The 22,392-nt window shown below is 46.4% G+C and overlaps 9 protein-coding genes and 1 non-coding gene across 10 annotated transcripts; 7 read left to right on the forward strand and 3 right to left on the reverse strand.

The window, feature by feature from the left end:
• Positions 1–127: 127 nt before the first annotated feature.
• V1508DRAFT_423524 (uncharacterized protein) lies at positions 128–711 on the forward strand. The gene has a single exon (XM_066941177.1). The coding sequence runs from the start codon at positions 314–316 to the stop codon at positions 644–646; it is 333 nt and encodes a 110-aa protein (XP_066793783.1). The 5' UTR covers positions 128–313; the 3' UTR covers positions 647–711.
• Positions 609–2,251, reverse strand: V1508DRAFT_423525 (nucleotide-diphospho-sugar transferase). Its single transcript, XM_066941178.1, has 2 exons — positions 2,080–2,251; positions 609–2,000 (listed from the first exon to the last, which is right to left on the reverse strand). Exons 1-2 carry the CDS (start codon positions 2,158–2,160, stop codon positions 987–989), a joined length of 1,095 nt encoding a protein of 364 aa, XP_066793784.1. The 5' UTR covers positions 2,161–2,251; the 3' UTR covers positions 609–986.
• A 2,005-nt stretch (positions 2,252–4,256) lies between these two features.
• Positions 4,257–5,269, forward strand: V1508DRAFT_434485 (60S ribosomal protein eL24; the record flags this gene model as incomplete). The annotated part of the gene is made up of 5 exons (XM_066942028.1): positions 4,257–4,333; positions 4,418–4,433; positions 4,722–4,869; positions 4,935–5,014; positions 5,048–5,269. The coding sequence occupies 5 exons, from the start codon at positions 4,257–4,259 to the stop codon at positions 5,267–5,269; spliced, it is 543 nt and encodes a 180-aa protein (XP_066793785.1).
• A 513-nt stretch (positions 5,270–5,782) lies between these two features.
• V1508DRAFT_239202 (uncharacterized protein) lies at positions 5,783–8,167 on the forward strand. The gene is made up of 3 exons (XM_066936346.1): positions 5,783–7,309; positions 7,405–7,580; positions 7,632–8,167. Exons 1-3 carry the CDS (start codon positions 6,032–6,034, stop codon positions 8,119–8,121), a joined length of 1,944 nt encoding a protein of 647 aa, XP_066793786.1. The 5' UTR covers positions 5,783–6,031; the 3' UTR covers positions 8,122–8,167.
• A 2,407-nt stretch (positions 8,168–10,574) lies between these two features.
• Positions 10,575–16,001, forward strand: V1508DRAFT_399461 (XRN 5'-3' exonuclease N-terminus-domain-containing protein; the record flags this gene model as incomplete). Its single annotated transcript, XM_066938262.1, has 6 exons — positions 10,575–10,691; positions 10,758–10,949; positions 11,006–11,085; positions 11,148–11,861; positions 13,235–13,799; positions 13,851–16,001. 6 exons carry the CDS (start codon positions 10,575–10,577, stop codon positions 15,999–16,001), a joined length of 3,819 nt encoding a protein of 1,272 aa, XP_066793787.1.
• Positions 12,184–12,266, forward strand: V1508DRAFT_t78. The gene has a single exon. It is a non-coding gene; the product is annotated as a tRNA-Leu (tRNA).
• A 657-nt stretch (positions 16,002–16,658) lies between the features above and the next one.
• On the forward strand, positions 16,659–18,408 carry V1508DRAFT_423548 (UbiA prenyltransferase family-domain-containing protein). The gene is made up of 3 exons (XM_066941179.1): positions 16,659–16,795; positions 16,874–17,318; positions 17,368–18,408. Exons 2-3 carry the CDS (start codon positions 16,916–16,918, stop codon positions 18,171–18,173), a joined length of 1,209 nt encoding a protein of 402 aa, XP_066793788.1. The 5' UTR covers positions 16,659–16,795; positions 16,874–16,915; the 3' UTR covers positions 18,174–18,408.
• On the reverse strand, positions 18,234–19,197 carry V1508DRAFT_239486 (bola protein). The gene is made up of 4 exons (XM_066936348.1): positions 19,071–19,197; positions 18,574–18,998; positions 18,481–18,514; positions 18,234–18,426 (listed from the first exon to the last, which is right to left on the reverse strand). The coding sequence occupies exons 2-4, from the start codon at positions 18,891–18,893 to the stop codon at positions 18,295–18,297; spliced, it is 486 nt and encodes a 161-aa protein (XP_066793789.1). The 5' UTR covers positions 18,894–18,998; positions 19,071–19,197; the 3' UTR covers positions 18,234–18,294.
• Positions 19,175–21,083, forward strand: V1508DRAFT_390835 (histidine phosphatase superfamily). Its single transcript, XM_066937932.1, has 6 exons — positions 19,175–19,406; positions 19,470–19,686; positions 19,745–19,876; positions 19,926–20,573; positions 20,626–20,809; positions 20,861–21,083. The coding sequence occupies exons 1-6, from the start codon at positions 19,319–19,321 to the stop codon at positions 20,984–20,986; spliced, it is 1,395 nt and encodes a 464-aa protein (XP_066793790.1). The 5' UTR covers positions 19,175–19,318; the 3' UTR covers positions 20,987–21,083.
• Positions 20,861–22,039, reverse strand: V1508DRAFT_450810 (cyclin-like protein; the record flags this gene model as incomplete). The annotated part of the gene is made up of 2 exons (XM_066942491.1): positions 20,861–21,979; positions 22,037–22,039. The coding sequence occupies 2 exons, from the start codon at positions 22,037–22,039 to the stop codon at positions 21,143–21,145; spliced, it is 840 nt and encodes a 279-aa protein (XP_066793791.1). The 3' UTR covers positions 20,861–21,142.
• Positions 22,040–22,392: the final 353 nt, after the last annotated feature.

A 22,392-nucleotide genomic window follows, 5' to 3' on the forward strand; every position in this document is an offset into this window, starting at 1 on the left:
GATATCAAGCAATAATTCGAGCAGCTAGTAATAACTACTTGGCAACCGACATGTGGACGCGATATCTATTAAGTCGCAGCAACGGGGAGGGCGGAGGAGTCCTTGGTTCGAATCAAAATCACAACACAGACAAAGACCTCGACTGGTTCCGAACCGTTTTGTGCAAGCCACCCATCGTCTGCACCTCTACATGTCTCGCCCTTCAACGTCACACAAGCTGCATTAACTTACATCATGAGTCTCATTGACGGTGAACTCGATCGACGGTCTTACGCCAACGTTGGCGAAGCTTGGCGAAGCCGCGTGGCAGGCCATGGCGATCACCACACGCGATGGCGTAACGGGCCCGGAGACCAGGCAGCGAAGTGGTATAAAGTCCACCAGAATTTCCCCGAGAGTCGCGGCCAAGAAGGACACTGTCCAAAAGGTCACAGCCAAGATGGTCACTGTCGAAGAAGTCTCAGCCAAGGAGGACCCAATGGAGACTGAGATATCCGAAGTACTCGAAATCCTCCGCGGTCCGCTACCTGCAGACTCGGTGCTCGAGTTCACAGTCTCCGAGGACGGTTACAAGAAAAAACTCTTCAAATTGATATCCCAAGAACTATCCATTCAAATTCGACGAGTTGCATTCATCCTAGATTAAACCAATCCATATTATTTCGAAGTTCACTAAATCTACATAAACAAGCGCGAGAACTGATATCAAACACAACATTATAAACAACGCTGTACTAAGCAAATAAAACAAACCCACTTTTTTTCCGGAAACGTCAATAACACAAAAAAAAGGTACAAATAGGCTCTATATCACAAATAAGTGCCTTAACTCAGACTAAACTTGAAAACCGGACATTGAAACTAAATAGATGATGAATCACCATGGAATCGCGACGCGATGAGAAATAGATATTAACTAAAATTACGAAAGAAACAAAATTAAAGAAATCAAACCAACACCCAAACTGATACCCAGAATAAGAACATCACATAATAATCGACGGTGTCTCGATGTTGGACGTGATAGTCTTGTGGGGAAGAACTGAACCGCCGTTAACATAGACCTCGTCAGCGACAGTGACGTCGTCGCCGAGAACAGTAACACCCTCGAGACGAGCCCAGCGGCCGACAGTGGAATTCCACCCAACAATAGAGGACTTAACCCAGGCGTGATCTCGCACACGTGAGCCCTGCAGGATAACACATCGCTGGAGACGGACACCATCACCGACAACGACATTAGGACCAATGGTGACATTGGGCCCGATCCGGCAGTTGTTGCCAATCTTCGCAGAGGGATCGATCAAGACATTTCCGCCGTGGACAAACTCCTCGGTGGTGGGGGTAAGAAGCTTAGATCCCTTCTTGGCGAGGGAAGAGAGATAGAGACAGGTCCCAGACAAGAAGTCCTTGGGCTGACCAACGTCCATCCAGTATCCCTCAAGATCGAATGAGTAGAGTGAGCCATCCTTAGCGAGAGTAGGGAAAGTCTCTTTCTCAATCGAGGTAGGGCGGAGCTCAATTCGGTCAACGACGGACGGGTTCAAGATGTAAATACCAGCATTTATACGGTTCCCGACAAACTCGACTGGCTTCTCCACGAATCGGTCAATCTGGCCAATAGTGTTCGGCTTGTGAACTATGACACCGTATTTGGAAGGCTCCTCAACCTTTGTAGCGACAATTGTCGCCTCACCGCCATGCGAACGGTGGAACTCGGCAAGCTGCTGGAATGGATAGTCGCAGATGATGTCCGAATTGAGAACAAAGAAAGGAGAGTCGTCCTTCTGGAGAACGTCGGCAGCAAGTTTGAGAGGGCCAGCAGTACCAAGGGGCTCGGTCTCTACGGAAAAGGTGATTGTGATATTGTACATCTCCTCATACTTCTTAAGTGCAGCAACCATAACCTCCGGTCGGTAGTTGACGGCGAGGACGATGTCGGTAACGCCAGCAGCGGCAAGAGATTCGACTTGATGGAGAATCATAGGCTTGTTCCCAAACTAATAACGCGTTAACAAATGATATTGTTCGTGGAATACAAGTCCAAAATTTTGACGTGTCATCTCGAGGACAAATTACCTCAACAAGGGGCTTGGGGAGCGTCAGAGTGAGAGGACGCAGACGCGTACCATAACCACCAACGAGAATTAATCCCTTCATTATGAGTAATTGTGGATATTAGGGAAAGAGAAAATAAAGATGTAAAATGCGAATGCAAAGCACAAAGGTTGAACAGTTGAGAGAGAATATGGTCAAAGAACGAGAGAAAGGGCAGGTCAAGGCGTGGGGCCGGGAGGTATTTATTAGATATAGCGTGTATGCAGCACCGACGCAGCACGGGTGCCGCCGAGTAGCACAAGGAGTCGTGTGCTTACCCGGCTCTCAAAACTCCCAACGTACACAAAGAACAACGCTTTGCTATTTTCGGAATACCTGCGTCTACTTCCGCTTAAAGTGTAAGCAAAAATGCTTGATGGTTTCGTGACTACTCAAAGGGATCAAACATATTTATATAAAATTTCAGTTACATGCAATGCAGTATACTTCAGCATAAAGGAGCATTTTGTCCGCAGATGATGATCTAGAGACCAACAGAGAAGTCACAAAGTTGGAATTAATGTACAGTTAGATTGTTTGCAACGGTGCCCAAGCTGTATAAAAGTCTTGTTCCAAATTATAATTTGTGGACGCTCCTATATGTTCGCGTTCTAATCTGCAGAAAGTATTCAGCAGCTTATAACATAATAAAATGGAACTACTGCTATGTCTACTCCTTCGATAGAGACTCTACTAGGTTTCGGCAGCTGCAGTTGTTCCTGGATAGCTATGCTGGGGATATTTCTACAGAAACTGTGGTGGTGTGTTTGGTGCGAGATGCTCCAAATTACTTTACTTTTCTGGTGATCTTAGGCTTCCGCGATGCATGCTGAGTACTGAACTTCACTCATCAGGCCGGGTAATTAATGTCAAGGTAAGGTGCCTACCGCGAGTAACTGCTGCAAGTGTATTCACTGAGAATGAATGGTTGGGTGCTGTGCTGCGCCGCCCGGAAATAGCAAATAGTCCCACACCCTGTCGCCGCCGCAGCTGCAGCCGCAGCCAGCAGTAGTATCCCGAATCCTGCAACCCGCAAATCCTCTCACTGGGATACCCACATGTGCTGTAGCTAGCGCAGTCCGCATGGATTACCACTATAGTAATTGATTGTATACCATTTGCGAGTAGGACTGTGAAATCGCACGAAACGGTGCCCACATAACACTTTGCATGAGGATGAGAGCCGCAGTATTTTGAGCGGCACCAAATTGATGACCGCCTTCCAAATGTTCGTTTCTGGTCGTTGCGTGTCTAGCTGCAAATAACGAGGCGCACCTTAATTCGCTGTTGCTGTACACAGCCTATGAGATCTAGTCAACTCCTCCACAGGGTGCATCGCCGCAACAGGCATGAGGCTCGCCCCCGGAAGAAGGCTACACTTTCGCAACCGCACGTTCCAACAGTGAAAAACGCTCTTGATGACTGTGCCCATGCACGCTATGGAGATTGTGACAACTAGCAGCTTCTTATTACTGTCTTTTACTAGTGTTCTCAACGATTAATACAGCAGAATTAGTCTGTGGATCCTCCTGAATGGCGCAAATTTAGATGCAATGACTGGTCTGCATTGTAACCTTATGCTGAAGGGGGATCTCACAGTGGCGTTAGGCGAACAATCCGGCCAATCGCGCCATCGCATTGGAGCCGCAGAGGCCAATTGCAGTTTATGAATTACAATCGAGACATAAGGTACACCGGGTCACGAGCTACAAGATATGGATAGTATCGATATGAGATATTGTGGCTATGGACGCATGTGCCCTAAATTTCCTCCCTCTTGCCAACTTTGTAGGCCTGATCGCTCTCTATAGTGACCATTCAGATCCTCAGAAAACGCCCTATGATCCTCTCTATCACTGTGCGTGACAATAGAGGACATAGTCTCAAATTATCTATTCTCGATATATTCCTCAGCGGCAGTATATTAACTCCTACGTCAATTCAAATGTATTCATCGAATTTCGGTGATGCTTAATAGCATAAATGGAGTCTCAGTGATGCATTTGAGGAAATATTTATGATTGCGTTAGCAAATATTCCAACAAGCAGTCACGCTCCCACTGTCGGTGTGAGCATGCTACACATACCGCTACTATTGCCCTAATGGTGCCCTAACGGTCCAGGCGAGTACGGACAGTCTCATACTAACTTGCACTACGATGTTCCGTACCCAGCTCTCCACGATTCGCTTCAACATCACCATCTCAAAACCGTCTCTTAATCTTTCACATCGATTGTAAGTCAACCACCCATCTATCGTTAACGACGCACAACACACCGACACGATGAGAACTGAAATCGACTCCTTCTCTGGAAACAGAATCTATCCGGGTAGAGTATGTGTTTCAGCTATTGGTTATTTCGTGGACAGCGCATGCAGCACGAGTAGGAGGCGAATTTTGATCGACATGTATGGCGTTAAATAAGTTGAGATGGATCCGGACCTTTAGAAGCAGGATGATGTGGGGATTAGTCACTTGCTACGTATCTGGATTTCGAATCGATGACACTTATATTGCAACATGCGTTGATTAACAGTACTCCTCACTCGCTACTTAATCGGTGAAAATCGATGCTGCATGACAGATTGATATTGAGGAACGGTGGTTAACATTTGAACTCAGGGCAAGCTCTACGTTCGTGGCGACTCGAAGGTGTTCCGCTTCGTCTCGTCCAAAAGTGCCTCGCTCTTCCTTCAGCGCAAGAACCCGCGTCGAATTTCCTGGACTGTTCTCTACCGCCGAATGCACAAGAAGGGTGTGACCGAGGAAGGTGCGTATCTTGGCATTAAATGTGGAAAGGTGTGAATAGGATTACTAATTGTGATTGCGAGATAGTCACCAAGAAGCGCACGCGTCGTACCGTGAAGCACCAGCGTGCTATCGTCGGTGCCTCTCTGGAAGGTAGTTATCTATGCGTAAGTTAGTCTGCAGTCACGTCTAACAAAGAGATAGTCATCAAGGAGAAGCGTTCTATCCGTCCTGAGGCGCGCAAAGCTGCTCGCTCTGAATCTATCGCTCTTGCTAAGGAGAAGAAGAAGGCTGACGATGCTAAGAAGAAAGCCGAGAAGGCTAAACTCGCTGCTGCTGGCAAGACCACCGCTGCTGGCGCTAAGTTCAGCAAGCAACAGATGAAGGGTGCTGCTCCCAAGGTTACCGCCCGGTCGCGTTAAGGGGTCAGCACAAAAGTTGGAGGAGAGTAGACGTGGGCGATAGCAAATATGTGCAAAAGGGCTGGGATACTTATCTTGTTGTTTTATAGTCATATATTTTTATTATTTAAGTGTAAGTAAATAAATGATCAAAAAATCATGATCATTCTTGTGGTGATTGCACAAACGCGATTTGAATGTGGTTGCCCAATTTATCAGAACTTATTCCGGTCGCCAGGGGAATTCAACTCAAGGAATATGCTGACAAAAAGTAGATGTAGTTATCACTTCACAATATAACGCGAGCCATTATCTTTCAGATATCCGGTCTTGATATGCATAAGCTCCTTCACTTCCCCGGCAGAGTGCTTGGCGGCTGTGTTAGATTGTGATCATTTATATTTGACCAAAAGTCACTGTGCCAATAAGCTTTATTTAAAGAATACATCTAGTTAGTGTTCGTTTAACTAGTATTATATTAAGTCTGCGCTAACTACTAATGGAGATTACGAAACGTTATTATACCCTAAGTTTACGTCTTCAAATCGCGTAATCACAAGCCTGTTCTTCTTAGCGCTGCGTGTAGTTTACCGGCTCTGACTGTGCCACGACGGACTCAAAACCTCCCACCGGCGTACGATACTCAACTGTGTACTATCTTCACCTCTTCGCCCACCCCATGCTGCCAGTGTCGGTAGCAGCTAGGAATATTTGTATATAATCAGACATCGTTTATTGGACTAGCTACGAGCCACGGTCTGGAATCTTGCTTGCACAGTACTAATGAGCTCGCGCCATCGTAGCTCAGGGACCTCGGCTATCCAGCAGAACAATAATTACATTCCTCAGATATCTAGTATAGGCGGTTTTCCACCACTCTTGTCTATCCGACTACCGGACTTTCTGCCACGCAGATTGTTGCAACCGTCAGAGACATCGTGCGCTGATGTCGGCCAAACCAATGTACTAGAATCGGTGTCAGGCGATGAAGTATCCTCTTCTACTTCAGAGGAGACTACCACAGTACGGGCGAATGCCTCGAGGTCATCTACAGGAACTTCGCTTTGGCCGTCGCTTTCACCTCCTCGAATTGCCCCAACGGCATTGCCTAGTTTTCCATCGTTTCAGACACCGTCGTTACCTGCGCTCTCCTCAATCACATTTTCAGCACCGTCGTTTTCGTTTCCTAGACACCTTGCTAACTATATATTTGCAAATCTAGAGTTATCTGATGGTGATGACTTCTCGAATGATTCGGACGACGGTGACACCTTGGATACTCGGACAGTGCGCAGCGATGACGGAATGGACATGGAGGATGAAATGCAGGGCGGTGAGGAACTGATAAGTACGTCGAGGCGGACTCGATCGAGGAGTAGTCGACGTCGTCGACGCCAGAACGGTCAAGCCGGTGACCACGCTTCACGGAGGCACGCTGAAGAGTGGGACGAAGCGGTGGCTATGGCAGAGACGGTTGATATGGCACAGTCGGCGGAAACATTATCGGAAGAGAGACAACACGAATTGCGCCAGAGAATTTATGCTATCCAGAATATGGGTATTTCAGAGAAAGAACTAGCAATTAAGATGCATGAGCTAATGACCGAGGATTATTATAAACTTCGACGTCAAGATAGCGATGAGGAGGATGCTAATGAGCAGGAGGTATACGAGAACGAAGCAAATGGGTTGACAAGCCCGGACAAGACAGCTACATGGTTTGACGAGGCGAATGAGATTCGGGGATGCGCTCATTATCAGCGCGGTGTCAAATTACAATGCTCCGTTTGTGACCAGTGGCATCCCTGTCGATTCTGCCACGATGACGTCGAAGACCATCAGCTCATTCGATCCGAAACCAAGAACATGTTGTGTACATATTGCTTTCTGCCACAGTCGGCAGCACAAGACTGCCGCGGATGTGGTCGTCGGGTGGCTAAGTACTTTTGCGAGAAGTGCAAGCTGTGGGACGACGATCAGGATAAATCGATCTATCACTGCAATGACTGCGGAATATGCCGAATTGGGGAGGGTCTTGGCAAGGACTTTTTCCATTGCAAGGTATGCTTTTTGCTGGCCTTGTGCATCTCAGAGCGGTTTTGCCCGTCGTGCCCCAGCAACATGGTTTGAGTGTGTTTTTGCTAATCGAACCCTAGACGTGTAATGTTTGCATGTCGGTTTGTCTCGAGAATTCGCACAGATGCATAGAGCACTCGACGGAATGTAACTGTCCGATCTGCGGAGAGTACATGTTTACAAGCACCATGACGGTAGTATTCATGTCGTGTGGCCATTCGATTCATCAGAAATGCTACTATGAGCATACGAAGAAGTGAGTTTGCTTGACGTGGGTAGATATTCGTGTATCTAACGGGAGCTGTAGTTCATATAAATGCCCGACTTGTGCCCGTTCGATCATCAATATGGAAGCTCAGTTCCGTCTACTCGATCGTGAAATCGAGCGTCAGAAGTTGCCTGAGCCATATTGCAATTGGCGAAGTGTGATCACCTGCAATGACTGCTCCGGTAAAAGTAATGTTCCATTTCACTTTTTAGGTCTTAAATGTGATTTCTGTCGGTCGTACAACACTGCACAGGTAAAGCTTATCAAGCCCGAGGAAGGAACTAATTTGGAGGACGGAGAATTCGATGAAGTCAACGCGGGCATGCAGCGAGACCCATCAGAGAATCCTCTTGATGAGCTCGACCGCGAGCGCTCCGACGATGAGGAGGTGCGAAGTGAGGTCACTGAGGTACTCGGAGAAGTGGAGGATATTCACAGTATATTCTTCTTGCCTCCTAGATTGCAAGACGCATTGGTATCACCAATGCCGGAGGAGACTGATAGCGACAATGCACATGTGGCGCAGTGAGGATGATAGAATAGACCACAGCGCTGTGCTTAGGGCATATGATATTGAAACTCAATTTGTACATAGAAGGCGTTATTATTTTGCGTGGGTGATCATATTCGTCCTGGTGTACCTGTCGAATTGCCTTTCTGCATTTGCGTGAATTGGTTATCAATATAGAATCGTAAGGATTTTCCTTTGTACTGGAATATGTGAATGGATTTCGTTGTATTTATCGTTTTGGACGCTGGTGGTTTTCGGATTGGGGTTAATTGCATCTTGCGTTTAGTTGTTTAACAGTTATTGTCCATGAAGTTGGGAATGGGCGCAATCACATCTGGTTGAATGTAATAGAGTTATGCTACAGGAAGTGTCTACAAATTTGCAGGCTATTGTTTAATATTTGTTGTGCGTCATAGTACGTGTATTGTTAATGCTATTTGTCTGTCTCCGTCGGCTCGTGGTGAAGTGGTAGTATTTGCTAGTCATCGTTCATGTTCGCTCTGTAAGATTCCTAAACCGTCAGAATGGAACTGGCCCCTGCACTAAGGTCTCGATGGACAGCGCGTTACCCGTAATCCTACTAACGTCGGGTATATGAAAAGGGGCCGGACGGCTAGCTAAGCAACAAAGCGCGCCGGGACGGTTGTGTTTACGGAGTGATATTTACAGAGCACGCGCTGACGCACATCCGGCAGCTTGCCGATGCTTCCAACCTGCGTTTGTGAAACATATGTAATATCTCAGCGGCTGTGCTATAGATAGTAGACAGTATACTGTTGATGTTGCTGTATTTTCAGGAGGCAAGATAAGGTGGATGATGATTGGGATGATCCTGTGGCTGTTCAATAGAGCGAGACGTGGACACTTTTCAGGGGCTGTCCCGAACCTCATATATGGGGTTTCCCAATTTGATCTCGGTCAATTTCTCACTCGGCCCCTTTCCCTGGTACGAGAATGCACGATATTACCGTACCTGCCTATGTTTGCACTTCAAGGACCCCTTTACGACCGAGCTAATATTACTTTACAGATAGTTTATGCAAAACTAGGCTTATTCTACAGCAGTTCGTGATTCTGTGGGCTCTGGGTCCTCCTGACGGAGTCACATCGAATGCTTCTTGTTCGCCTGCTTTGAGGTTTGATTCTTCTGCAGCCGTTAATTGGAACGCACTGTTACGGGTGTTCACGGAAATGGATAGTGTCTATTGATATGTCTGTTAACTGGAGTTCTGTTTGTTTATATGTCTCATAAGCTCTTGCCTGCTCACGAGCTCGCTGCAAGTGCTTATTCGGCGCACAGGTCTAATCGAAAGTCCTATGATAAGACAATTATTGACAGTGAGGACAATCCCGCGGGTCAAATTTCAAGCATATATTTGTGCAACGTTGCGTATTTGGATTTCACTCTTTAGAGGTTCTCGGTAGACCGACTCCGATTGCGGCAAGCAAGGGTTCTTCCTCCTGCAGTCTGACGTCTCCCAGTTCTTGAGGCTTGTAGGTTGCCCCTCGCGCATCTCCATCACACTGGTGTGCATATCCAGAAACGACACATGGAAAGAGTTTGTGCTGGTATGTGCGACTTGATATACTGCTTTCGGCATCTCCCTCCTTTGCCACCCCTAAAGTGGTGCTTCGGACATTGGATCCACTGATGGCATCTGCACTGTCACTCTGCATTCAAGTAACTTGTTTTGCATCCATATCGGGATATACATATGCGATTACTTTAAGGTTTGCTGTGTGTCTTGCTGAATTGTCCGAACATAAACGTCGCGTACCACCAGCGCAATAGCCTCCACTTCAATATGTATCTCTTGTCTCCTACTGCTACCCCACAGTAGGATTTCTTGTAGGCTTTGCTTACACGATTCCATAATACTGGATTCTTAACCGGGGTTAAGTGTATGATTCTTTCTTGATTTGTCTGCCTAGTATTTGTCTATTAGTCTGCTCATATTCCGCTGTACGACGCCATGTTCCTCCGCGAGGAGCAGCCCAGTGTATGCATTCTGTACGTACCCCATCAGCGTCATGCACTAAGCTTGTCTTAGGTTTGTTTACCAATGTTTTTCCATTCCCGTGGCTGAGAGACAGGGCCCATCGCATCGATAGACGAGACCTCCTCGGACGTCTTAAGGCGAGGCAAATCGCCGTGCCGAAGGTTACTCGCTATCTTATGTGTCGAGGCCATCCCGCATGTCTATTGAATTCACTCTTGGGTTTTCTCTGGTTGTCTTCACTTAAAGTGATATCGTTGTTGGTGCGTCTGGTTCGTTTGCATGCCGGAGTTCGGCGAGTCCCCATACGTCAGTTTATTTAACACCGCGTGTCTTGTACTACCTTCCTTTGCTAGAAAGGCAGCACATACACGCCGTCGCCACTCTACTTCTATTTCATTCGAACTTGTCGCGGTTTTGCCCGTTTTGAATTAGTGTTTTGGAATCGGTCATTGACATCACTTGATTCAACCCATGGATATCATGAACATGATTGATAAGCGGCCAGAGTCTGTCTCACGACCACTACCAGGTACAGCGAGATCACCCAGTAGACGACGATTTGATTGCACCTGGTTGAACTGCGATAAGGTATAACTATTATGCTTGTTTTACAATCGTCTCTCTGTGTGGACGCAGTTCTTACCGCTTGAATAGAATTTCACGCGGAGGTCAGACCTTGAGCGCCACTATCGAATCCACACTCAAGAACGTCCGTTTAAGTGCCCTTTCAGTGGATGCGGTAAAGCATTCATTCAGCGATCGGCATTGACCGTCCACGAGAGGACACATACGGGCGAGAAACCCCATCGCTGCTTATTTGTTGGTTGTAAGAAGAGATTCTCTGATGTACGTTGATTGGTTTTGCGCCTTTAGCAACGAATGACTGACGCTGCTTTCTAAAGTCTTCTAGCCTTGCAAGACACCGAAGGACGCACGCGGACAAGGCTCACGTGCGATGCATGGTTGATGCATGTGATCAACGGTATTTAGATGGATTTTATTGCTAATACAGTAGTGCGATTGCTGATCTGGAGACGATTATAGATTTGAACGACGGATTGCCCTTTTGGAACATGCCAGACTAGACCATGGGTTGGCAGTCGAGTCTGATGAAGAGGACAGTGCTGCCAGACCAGCTAATGCCCAGAATGCTGCTGGTCTTGGATTGTCCGCAGAATATAGTCATTCAGATAGCCGTCCATTGACAGATAACCACACCTCACCTTATTATCATACAACAAGTCCGGCTTATCGGAAATCTGCGCTAGTTTCAGCTCAAATTTTTGGGCCCATGCCGGCCTCATCTCATCAATACATGGACCCACATCCTGAACACGACCATGTTAATGCCAATTACTTTGCACAACATCGTGAAGACGCAAATCGACCAGCCTCCGGATTCTCTTCTAAAGAATCTTCCTACTCGGAGAATCTGCTAACATCGGACGCGGAAAACGCGATGTACAATCGTATGTCATCAGCCGCAGGCTTTCGCCGACAGCTACCGGCGGCGTCCCCTCTATCTTCATCCTCCTACTTTTACGATGCTGCCTCGCGGCATCTTCAAAATCCTGAGAATAGTTATCAGTACCAGCACCCAAGGTGCTCAAAATTTCACTTGAGTGATTGGCAGTTTCCAAACAGTCAACTGATGCATTCACATACTAACGTTCAGCCTCAGAATTGCTTGACTACACAAGCTAGGTCGGAAGAGCCTGGATATACGTCTACACATATGATTGGTGGAAGCGATTGGATGTGAGGCGCCGATTGAAACAGCATTTGATTGAGTAGTGTGGTGTGCATTCCAAAGGCTTGTGAATAGCTACGCACAATATCTCCTTTGATATAATGTTGGCTTTTTTGAGTGGACTGTAAATTCGGAATCACGGTTACAATATAATGAATTTGGCATTACTCTTTATTTCGGCCGTGAGTATGGCTGCTGATTAGCAAAGAGTGAAAAAGACTACAAACAATTCCTTTGGATTACAAGGCAGGCAATGTGAAAACGATCTTACCCTAACCCAGATAACCTGCTATAGGTTTCCAATCTCCGAATTCTTTGTAAAATATGTAGGGCAATCTGGCCGAGTTGGTCTAAGGCGTGAGATTAAGGTTCTCATCTCTTCGGAGGCCTGGGTTCGAATCCCAGGGTTGTCACCATTTTTTTATCGCTTTGCCTGGCCAGAATTACCTGGTTTGGACTAGGTCGAGTTAAAGGGGGTAAATGAACCCTACGTGCACACAGATGGGTGAGAAACTATTACGACTTGACAGTTGCCCTATACCACCGGACCTTAAAAAGACCTATTTTTCCTCCTTTTCCTGTCATCTCTGTCTATCACGGGATTACAAGCTTCGTTTTGAAGTGGACAAGTGTCAGATATTCTGACTGACACTCCTTTTTTGTGTATTATACTGAACTATCACTGAGATCTTGACTTGCATCTGACACGGGGCATATGAAAATTTCAGCGCCACGATCTGATCGCGCCTGTGCCTATCTCTTAGCAGAGGGTTCTTTCAAGGTTAGTTATTTCTTGTTTATTTTGTTTTAGTTTAATGTGTTATCTTCTTGATTATATGTCTGGTCTGGAGCACGCTTTATTATGATGACTAGAGTGCATTTGGCTCGAGATCTAGTTTACTGGGTCGATGTGGAAAAACACACGCTACCTTTAACTTTTGTCTGAAAAATTTGTCTTCCTTTCTTAAAATTAGCTCTTCACTTTATGTCTTTGCAGGCAGAAATGTTCTAACATACTCGAAGTCATATTTTGCACTCTAGGTCCTACTTACCAACCGTTGCGCTGACACTATCGCTGCGAAATTTTTTCACTTTCTTCGGCATTCGTTATAGGGACCTTACTTTACAATGGGGTAGATAGTCTTTATTTCTAGTTCTTGGCGTGCTTCTTTTTGCCATCACTGTTTTGCGTTCGAATAGAAGATTGCTGTATCGTCGTGCTATTAGAGAAATCCTGTGCAAGCGTTTATTTTATCGGCTCATGTCGTCTACATGTCGTATTATTTTTCTGTTCAACGTAAAAAGAAGGAAAATCAAGCTACGCCAGAAACTCTAATTTTGTTTGTTATCATGAGAACGAAATAGTAATAACCCTTTATAGTGTCCCAGCCTTGTTTCGATGGCTATCTAAGAAGTACCCAAAGATTATCAGTCCAGTAATCGAAGAACCTGATGTTGTTATCGATGGCGTATCCTATCCAGCGGATTATTCGCGGCCGAACCCGAACGGCGAGCTCGACAACTTATATCTCGACATGAACGGTATCGTTCATCCTTGCAGTCATCCCGAGAATCGACCGCCACCTGCGACAGAGGATGAGATGATGCTTGAGGTGTTTAAGTATACCGACCGCGTTGTGAGCATGGCGAGGCCAAGAAAAATACTGATGATCGCCGTTGATGGTGTCGCCCCCCGTGCCAAAATGAATCAGCAACGATCACGTCGGTTTAGGTCGGCGAGAGATGCAAAGGATAAAGACGAACAGAATGCACGGATGGTTGAAGAAATGGAAGCTAAAGGCAACGTCATAGATGACAGCATCAAGGAAAAGCGATCCTGGGATACGAACGTAATTACTCCAGGTACGCCGTTTATGGACAAATTAGCGACTGCCATCAGATATTGGACAATATACAAGCTAAATTCAGATCCAGGATGGAAGGAGGTATGTTTTCAGGGTTCCTGGTTTGACTATCTCGTTGTTAATTGTCATTAGTTGAAAGTAATTATTTCGGACGCTTCAGTTCCTGGAGAAGGGGAGCACAAGATCATGGAGTTTATCCGCAGTCAACGCCAGAGTCCTCACCATAACCCAAATACAACTCATGCTATCTACGGCCTAGACGCAGACTTGATCATGCTTGGTCTCGCTACACATGAGCCACATTTCCGTGTTCTCCGGGAAGACGTGTTTTTCCAAGACCGCGCTCCGCGGCACTGTCATTTATGTGGTCAGCAGGGCCACACGTCTTCACAATGCACTGGTCAGGCCAAAGTCAAGAATGGGGAATTTGACGAACGAGGCGTGACGGTTGCTGCTGACAAGAAGCCTTTCATTTGGCTGCATGTTAGCATATTGCGTGAATACCTTGAGCTTGAGCTCTATGTGAGCCGTCTTCCCTTTAAGTTTGATTTGGAACGAGCTATTGACGATTGGGTGTTCATGTGTTTCTTCGTTGGTAACGATTTCTTGCCGCATATTCCGTCACTTGAGATTCGAGAAAACGGAATAGACATTCTGATTGGTATCTGGCGTCGGGGATTGGCGTCAATGGGAAATTATCTTACAACGGATGGCACAGTTAACTTAAAGAGCACAGAGTTCTTGCTTAAGGGCCTTGGTGCTCAAGAAGAGCAGATCTTCAGAAAACGTCGTGAGAGTGAGCTCTGGCGAATTGAAAATCAGAAACGTCGCAAACTGGAACAAGGAGGTAACGGATATAATGGCCACGCCGGAGCACCGGTCACACCTGTTGTCCGGCGTAATCAGGTTGATATTGGGCCGAAATCCCTACCGACAGATATTCCGCTCTTCACACCCCAAGGTGTGGCAATTGGTATGGGATCTTCGAACGATACTGCACCCAGTGGTACGACAAAGACCATCAACTCGATGGCCGGCGTTGTTACTTATAATGCGGACCAGGCGAATAAGAGCGCTGCATCGTTTTTGAAGGCTCAGTTACTAGCAAAGAAGGGAGAACCACCTCAGGTCACTTCGTCTGACGCTTCTGTAGAAGATACTTCTTCTCTAACGACGGCTTCTTCTATCACTTCTGTAGAAGTTCCTGGTACTCCAGACTCAAATTCCAAAAAGCGCAAAGCAGATGAGGAGGAGTCTAATGTCGAAACCGATGGCAGCGCAGGAAAGAAACGGAAAGCGGATAATGGCTACTCTGCATCAAAGACGCCGGCGGCCGACGATGACGAATCTTCCTCAGATGATGACGACACTATTCGTTTCTGGGAGCCCGGGTACAAGAATCGGTATTACACTCAGAAATTTAAGTGTCAGACACAAGAGCAGATAGAATCCGTTCGCAAAGATGTTGTGCGGTCGTACATTGAAGGCGTCAGCTGGGTATTGCTATACTACTATCAAGGCTGTCGGTCATGGACTTGGTTTTACCCATATCATTATGCGCCATTTGCTGCGGATTTCACTGACATCGGAGATATGGAGATAAACTTCAATTTGGGCGAGCCATTCAAACCATACGAGCAGCTTATGGGAGTGTTACCGGCAGCTTCGAGCCATACTCTGCCACCCGTCCTTCGAACGCTAATGACGGACGGGGATAGTGAAATTATCGATTTCTATCCGGAGAATTTTCCAATTGATATGAATGGCAAGAAGATGGCATGGCAAGGCGTCGCTTTATTACCGTTTATCGACGAGATAAGATTACTAAAGGCTGTGGGGGAGCGGTACGAGCTTTTAACACAAGAAGAACGGAATCGCAATATGCACGGCCATGAGCTCGTGTATATGACTGCTGAAAGCTTGTTCGGACATCAAATAGCGAAGCGGTTGTACAATGGTTATCGCCCCGTGAATCAGGACGACCAGCACTCTAACGAAGTTATGCCGATTCATCCCAAGGTCAGCAAAGGATTAATTGGCGCGTTGAAGCCCAACCCCGACTGTGTTCCAGGTGGTGTCATCGCATTCCCTTTGAGCCTTGATGAGTCTTTGCCGAAGTATCGGTATGGAGATATTCTGCGAGACAAGTCACTTTCAGCGTGTTACATTATCCCCAAGTCGAAGTACGTTCATAAGAGCATGTTACTCCCAGGTTACAAAGCCAAGCCTAAGGTTGTGACAAGCCTGGGAGGTGGAAACGGTGGTGGGCGGAGAAGGTTCTAAGGCTCTGTATTTTTTCCTAATCATGTGCGACTTAAAATATCACATTTATTCTTATCACACTTGTATAGTTTGTGTTAACGGTTATATTTTCTGGTTTATTGTCACGTCGGTACAAATTATGGTTCTCCTGATGTGTTACCCATATTAAACTAGTCATGCTCGCCAAACAACCGCTGCCAATAAAATACGCTTATTATACTGGGACTTTGACAACTAACGACTGGACTTCTATGTTGTCTCCGGATTAGCACATGGACTAACTAAGCACTATGGCAAGAATATCGTATTAGTAGCTTACATTATCTATTTGGGAGATATCTTTTTCGAATCTCTTTAAGCAAAGTAACGTACATTTCATATCAATGCTATCCGCAGCGCAATGGTGTAAACCAAAAAAATTTAAAACTCAATATTAGATCAGTAGCAAATTGAATATTAAGCCACATTGTCTGAGTTAGATGATTGTTTCGTTGAAAGAAATGACTAAGCAATCAGGTAGAAAACCGGCTGACTGAATTAATTTCAGTTGCGGCCATACCAAGAAGAAAGCACAGTTCCCCGTCCGATCAACACCAGTTAAGCTTCTTTGGGCCTACTTAGTACTGCGGTGGGAGACCACGCTGGAATCGTAGGTGCTGCAATTTTTTTTATTTATTTTGAAAGTTTGTCGTGCTTGTTGATTTATCGGTTTGGTTAAATTATCAAGCATGACTGCAATATTTCGGGCAACATCATTACCAAATTAGACACCGAGAACAGAGTCGGGTTAGGGTACTCTTGGTTAGGTGTATCAGGTATTCGGTAGAGAACTCTCGAAAATAATGGTACAACTAACGCGACTTTCGAACGCACCATTTACCGCGCTCAATTAGTATTCGGCCGTTGTATATTCATCTCACTAAGACTCATCAATAATGTTATCTAAGTATTGCTCTGCAAACTCAGTAAATTTTGCGCACCCATCTCGGTCGCGTGTTTCTGGCATTCCTGTTTTCTATACTCGATCTTTCTACAAGTGCCGAATAGCAAAAGAGTCAAATCGATCAGTACAGCTTACGCACTCGCAGAAGCTATCTATAGGACAAACCAATGGACCGAAACTGAAAGGTTTATCAGCATCGATCCCAACATCGCTTGGCAGTGCGAACGGAGGGCTTACTGTTTACTCTCAGCGACAATTGACTACTACGACTGAGCCGATCGCGCAGCCGCCATTGGGGCCATTTATGCGGAGTCTACCGAAGTCTGTTTTACCGTATGCGCAACTCACAAGACTTGATAAGCCTGTAGGAACGTGGCTATTGTATTGGCCTTGCAGTGAGTTGTTTCGCATTATACTTGTAACCAACGCTGATAGCTGGTATAGCGTGGGGCATCACCATGGCTGCGTATGCTACGAATGCTTCTCTTTTAGATACTACGTGGATGCTATCCTTATTTGGAGTTGGTGCACTTATTATGCGCGGCGCGGGATGTATTGTGAATGACCTGTGGGATAGACGACTGGATCAACTAGTCGAACGAACCGCAATGCGACCAATTGCTTCTGGGCAGATCACGCCAAAACAGGCTATCGTCTATCTAGGTGGACAACTCACACTTGGTCTGGGAGTTCTCCTGTCTCTGCCGCTTGATTGCCTTCTTCTTGGAACTTCGAGCTTGGTCTTCGTGGCTTCTTACCCTCTATTCAAGCGGTTTACTTACTATCCCCAGCTTATGCTCGCTTTTACTTACAACTGGGGTGCGATGCTGGGATTTCCAGCAATGGGCCACTGGGACGTGCCCAGCATGGCCGCCTTGTACGCCAGTGGGATTTGCTGGACCATGGTCTACGACACCATCTACGCGCACCAGGACAAAAGGGACGACGTCTTGGCCGGCATCAAATCGACCGCGCTCGCATGGCGAGAAAACTCGAAGCCGGTTATGACTGCCTTCACTGTCGCGCAGATTATGTTGCTTACCGGCGCAGGAGTACTAAATGGAATGGGCCCGGCATTCTTCGCGGGCGTCGGCTGGGCAACATATAGACTTGCCTTAATGATTAGAAATGTTCATTTAGATGCACCAAAGGATTGCTGGAAATGGTTTGTGGACAATATAAAGACAGGCGGTGTTATTTTCTTAGGCGCATTTGTAGATTACCTATTGAAGATGTTCTCTCTGATGTAAGTGCATAACAATAGAACGCGTAAGGTAATTTCTGCATTTCTGCATCAATAAATATTGCTATTGACTTGAGCGCATTTATCGATTAGGTAATGTCAATGTACCATTCCAGATCTATGCTAATTTACTTTTTGTCCTGTCGCTCTTCCCATTCTTTCGGCGTCAGCGTGAGCAATTGCATTGCGTGAATACCACCCTCAGCGTTCATTTCCTTACTAAACATCTGGTATATCAATCTGTGTCGCATGGGTAATCGCTGTAACAAAGGTTAGCAAATTGCACCCTGCAACAGTAACAGTGTGATTCCTACCTTTCCCTCAAATGCTTCGGATACAATTTCCAAGCTGCATAAAATAACGTTAGCAAATCGTGTCAAGGGCGGACGACAACTATTTGAACGAACCGAAAATGAGTTTCCCGACTCACGATATCACGCATGGGGGCATGGTGCGCATGCTTGTGCGAGTCGTTATGTATCTTCAAATAAGTAGGTTTCAAGTTCTGTGTAAGCACCCATCGGATCTTGTCCTCGTAGGGGGTTTCGGAATCGCCGAAGTCTGGGTCTTTTTCCGGAGCAGTAAAAGCTTCGGTTGACATGTTGTGCAGAACTACGCTTGATAGCAAGAGTTTCGGCCTTGAGGACTGACGTTGCGCCGACACGAGTCGCCCTGAGAGAGGTCGGTATGGAAGACTGCGAATCAGTAGACGGGCGGGTGAAAGCATGTATGTCTTCCTATCCTCCGCGGTATTCGCAAACACTTATCCTAGTGGTGAAGTCGGAAACGAAATTGATGGCTGGTTCTTGTTCGGCTGATGTGTCTTGCGATACTATATATGTATTAGCATATAGTTTCATTGTAAATGAATAGCAAGACGGTTGAGCATAACATGTCAACTTGCCTAATTGGGTTACTATTGCCTGATTATCGAAGGTGTCGTTGAGGTAAAGAAAATCGAGTCAAGTATTATGCTCGGAGACTTTTTAGTGCGCTTGCCCCACGCTTCGGGATAGCCCCTGAGCAATGACTGCGAACTCGCTCTGGCTACACTGCTTATCATTATTCGAAATATAACCTACCAACAACATCAAGGTCGTATAGCTCACAATAAATTACTAACATTGTTGGACGATCTCAGTTAGGATCAAAATGGGGCCGCCGTTAGTGTTTCCAGGAGTGGAGGATCATTATCCCAACAGTCTCACTCTTAAGCAGGTCCAAATTCTCTTTCGACACGGTATGTGCGCAATGGAGCCTCGTGTTTTGTCTCTATAGTGCATTGAAATAATTATTCTACCAGGTGAGAGAACTCCGGTACATAGGTCAATTCAACAGTGGGACAAATGGGGCTTCCCGATTTTCTGGCCTCTATGCGAGTCGTCCCGCAGTTCACGCACAGGACTGATCAATCCGAAGATCAAGCAAGTCACAACGTTTGAGTATGAACGCGAGATCGAGACATTAACGGAGGAAGATCCGTCGCCGCTATTTGCAACTGCCGGGAAGAAAGGCATTTGGTGTGTTAATTGTAGCAGCAAGAGGGACACGAGAAGAGGGATGCTGACCAGTGTATAGTACGGAGGGACAGTTGACGGATAGGGGACGGCTCAGTGGACATTACCTCGGCGAGCAATTGCGCGAGTTGTATGTCGACAAATTAGCCTTCCTTCCTCGAAATTTCACAAAACACTCAGATATATACCTTCGGTAGGTTTGTACCTGACTCTCGATTGCGGGTCATGCTAACATGCTGCAGAACGACAGGAATAGTGCGATCTAGAGAGACGCTACAGCAGGTCTTCAATGGGCTGTACCCGCTGAATGGCCATTCTGTCACTCCCAAAATTCTCGAACGATTCCCATTCGAGGAGAACCTACATCCAATGGTTCACTGCCCCCGTCTGTCTGAACTCCGAAGACAGTTCCGAGCGGCGGCAGCCAAGAAATGGAATTCGCAACTCGAAGAAGCAAGTCAAGTCCTCAGAGACATCTTGTCGAGCCCAGAAGGCAAGATTACAGTCGGGGATGACAACAACAAAGACGAAGCGTGGGCGATTGTAGATACATATTCGTCTGCACTTGCGCATAACATCAAGGCACCACCAGGATTTGCTGATCGGCAAGTCGTGAATACTGTCGCCAAAGCGGCACTGGAGGCAGAGTTTGTCGGGTACGGACAAAATGCCGAGATGAAGCAATTGGGAATGGGTCGGTTCTTTGCGGAGGTGTTGCAAAGAATGACGATTGGTGACCCGATTATGAGTGACAATGTCGCTGAGATTTCGCAAATGTTGGGACAAAAGGAAACGAAAGTTTATAGAAAAGTGCCACTGCTAGCATTGTATGGTGCGCATGACTCATCTATTGGTGCTATTTTGTCTTCTCTCGGTGTTTTCGATTACAGGTACGAAAACTTAGGTGCCATATTTGCTCACATTTTGGCTAACTGGATCAAGGTGGATAAACTTCACATCGCATATCACGTTTGAGCTTTTCGAGGAAAAAATCAAGTCATCTACATGGTCTCTAGGTGGCCCCGGGAAATTCGTAAGAGTTAAGTACAATGGTCGTCCGATGACCATCTCTGCGTGCCAGCCAAAGGGGAAGCATTGGGGAGACGATGGTTCTTTTTGCACCATGGTAAGCTATCCGGGCAAATTTGTTTTCAAATCGAATGCTAATATATGTTAGGCTGCCTTTCAGGAGCTTTTGCGGTCAGTCAGTCCGAGAGATTGGAGCTCCCAATGCAAGGAACATCTTGGCGAACTGGCACCCGAGTTGAGTGAAGTGTCAGAAGAAGTGACAGCATTGGTGTAGTTAGGCACAGGTGCGCGTAACATTGATCAGCGACCTTATTTTACAATATAAATTTATGTACACAATTATATTCTAATAATATTTACAAATTTCCGACTCTAGATTCCAAGATGCACATATGTACAACCAAATTTCCGAAAACAACGCCTACCCGGTTCATCCACGCCTCCCACTAACGACTCGAGCTATCAACTCGCGACACGTCTTCTCGCTATACGATTCCCACACGTCGTACAAACTGATCATCTCCTGCGCGCAATCGACCACCGCCTCTAAATCGATGCCACAGCCCGCAAACCAATCCATAATTTTCTGCAATCGCGTCTTTGCACGCTCTGCCTGGGCTGCGACAGTAGGCGGGCGTAAGACGACGGACATGTATATCGCTGTCAACGCAATAACATGGGGCGGATACAACAACGGCAGGTCGGTGATGTACGAGTCATTTATGACTGACCACGCGGTTTGCATTTCGTCCGATGACAAACCGACGTTGACTCCCGACGCACCCAGCGCCTTGGAAAGTTGAATGAGGGATCTATAGGGGTGATGCACAATTAAAAATGAGTCCAGTTCCTCTATCAAATAAAACTCGCATTCTGCTAGCTTGGTAGGGTCGTGGGTAATAAAGTCCGGCCAGAGGGATTTCGCCTCGGAGACGACGGACCGGATATGTTGGGGGCATTCCTCCATCTTGCAGGCAACGTAGACGCACGTCGCGATGATTAGGTATGGATTTGTTTCTTGAACGGATGTGCGGACATAAAATCTTGCCAAGTATATCTCACTTGTCGCGAGTGCTTGCTGTCGGACAGAAAGATGGCGTCCGAGAGATTGAATCAGGCCATGGAAGTAAATACGTAAATGCCGCGGGTCGCCTAGTTCGGGCCGTGAAAACCTGGTCTCGGATTCGGTCTCTAGTCGGATATTTTCGAGCTGCTGGCGACTGAATCGCCAGTGCCTATTCTGTGACGAGAGCCAGTAGTTTGCCGCCTGAGAATTGTCAATTAGTCCTTTTACGCTAACGCTTTGTCCTAGTGATATACGTACCATCCATTACTGAAAATGGCTCGATAGCCTAGTTCTCTCCAAGTGATAACGGAGGCTCAAGAGCAGGAGCTAGAGTACTTGGGAAGGGTGGGGTCGAGCTTCGCTTGACGGTCAAGACGTGTATACGATACCCTTGGCTGAGTAAAAAGTCGCCGCAACTGTGTCCCTTGCGGGACCACCAGATCTCGGCATGTTGTTCGTAATGTTCAAAATCCGGGGTTTAGTGGTCGTCTAATACAAGCGAATATCTCCTTTACGGCAAATCGCGCCATAGACGATTCAAAAAATGCAGAAGTTGAATCAGCTATCTATCATTACGTGATATTGAGCAATATATGCTTGTTGAATTCCAAACC

This window comes from Lipomyces doorenjongii (genome assembly GCF_038497915.1).
Source record: "Lipomyces doorenjongii strain NRRL Y-27504 unplaced genomic scaffold V1508scaffold_59, whole genome shotgun sequence".
Taxonomy (NCBI): Eukaryota; Fungi; Ascomycota; class Lipomycetes; order Lipomycetales; family Lipomycetaceae; genus Lipomyces; species Lipomyces doorenjongii.

Bases quoted from the DNA above. Each gene is read 5' to 3' on its own strand.
- V1508DRAFT_423524 (XM_066941177.1), top strand. From the start codon at position 314: ATGGCGATCACCACACGCGATGGCGTAACGGGCCCGGAGACCAGGCAG.
- V1508DRAFT_423525 (XM_066941178.1), bottom strand. From the start codon at position 2,160: ATGAAGGGATTAATTCTCGTTGGTGGTTATGGTACGCGTCTGCGTCCT. The intron at 2,001-2,079 runs GTAATTTGTCCT...ACGCGTTATTAG, and splicing joins TCCCCAAGCCCCTTGTTGAG to TTTGGGAACAAGCCTATGAT.
- V1508DRAFT_239202 (XM_066936346.1), top strand. From the start codon at position 6,032: ATGAGCTCGCGCCATCGTAGCTCAGGGACCTCGGCTATCCAGCAGAAC. The intron at 7,310-7,404 runs GTATGCTTTTTG...ATCGAACCCTAG, and splicing joins AGGACTTTTTCCATTGCAAG to ACGTGTAATGTTTGCATGTC. The intron at 7,581-7,631 runs GTGAGTTTGCTT...CGGGAGCTGTAG, and splicing joins TACTATGAGCATACGAAGAA to TTCATATAAATGCCCGACTT.
- V1508DRAFT_423548 (XM_066941179.1), top strand. From the start codon at position 16,916: ATGTTATCTAAGTATTGCTCTGCAAACTCAGTAAATTTTGCGCACCCA. The intron at 17,319-17,367 runs GTGAGTTGTTTC...TAGCTGGTATAG, and splicing joins GCTATTGTATTGGCCTTGCA to CGTGGGGCATCACCATGGCT.
- V1508DRAFT_239486 (XM_066936348.1), bottom strand. From the start codon at position 18,893: ATGCTTTCACCCGCCCGTCTACTGATTCGCAGTCTTCCATACCGACCT. The intron at 18,515-18,573 runs GTTCGTTCAAAT...TATTTTATGCAG, and splicing joins AGTCGGGAAACTCATTTTCG to CTTGGAAATTGTATCCGAAG. The intron at 18,427-18,480 runs GTAGGAATCACA...CCTTTGTTACAG, and splicing joins CCGAAGCATTTGAGGGAAAG to CGATTACCCATGCGACACAG.
- V1508DRAFT_390835 (XM_066937932.1), top strand. From the start codon at position 19,319: ATGGGGCCGCCGTTAGTGTTTCCAGGAGTGGAGGATCATTATCCCAAC. The intron at 19,877-19,925 runs GTAGGTTTGTAC...AACATGCTGCAG, and splicing joins CACTCAGATATATACCTTCG to AACGACAGGAATAGTGCGAT. The intron at 20,574-20,625 runs GTACGAAAACTT...AACTGGATCAAG, and splicing joins CTCGGTGTTTTCGATTACAG to GTGGATAAACTTCACATCGC.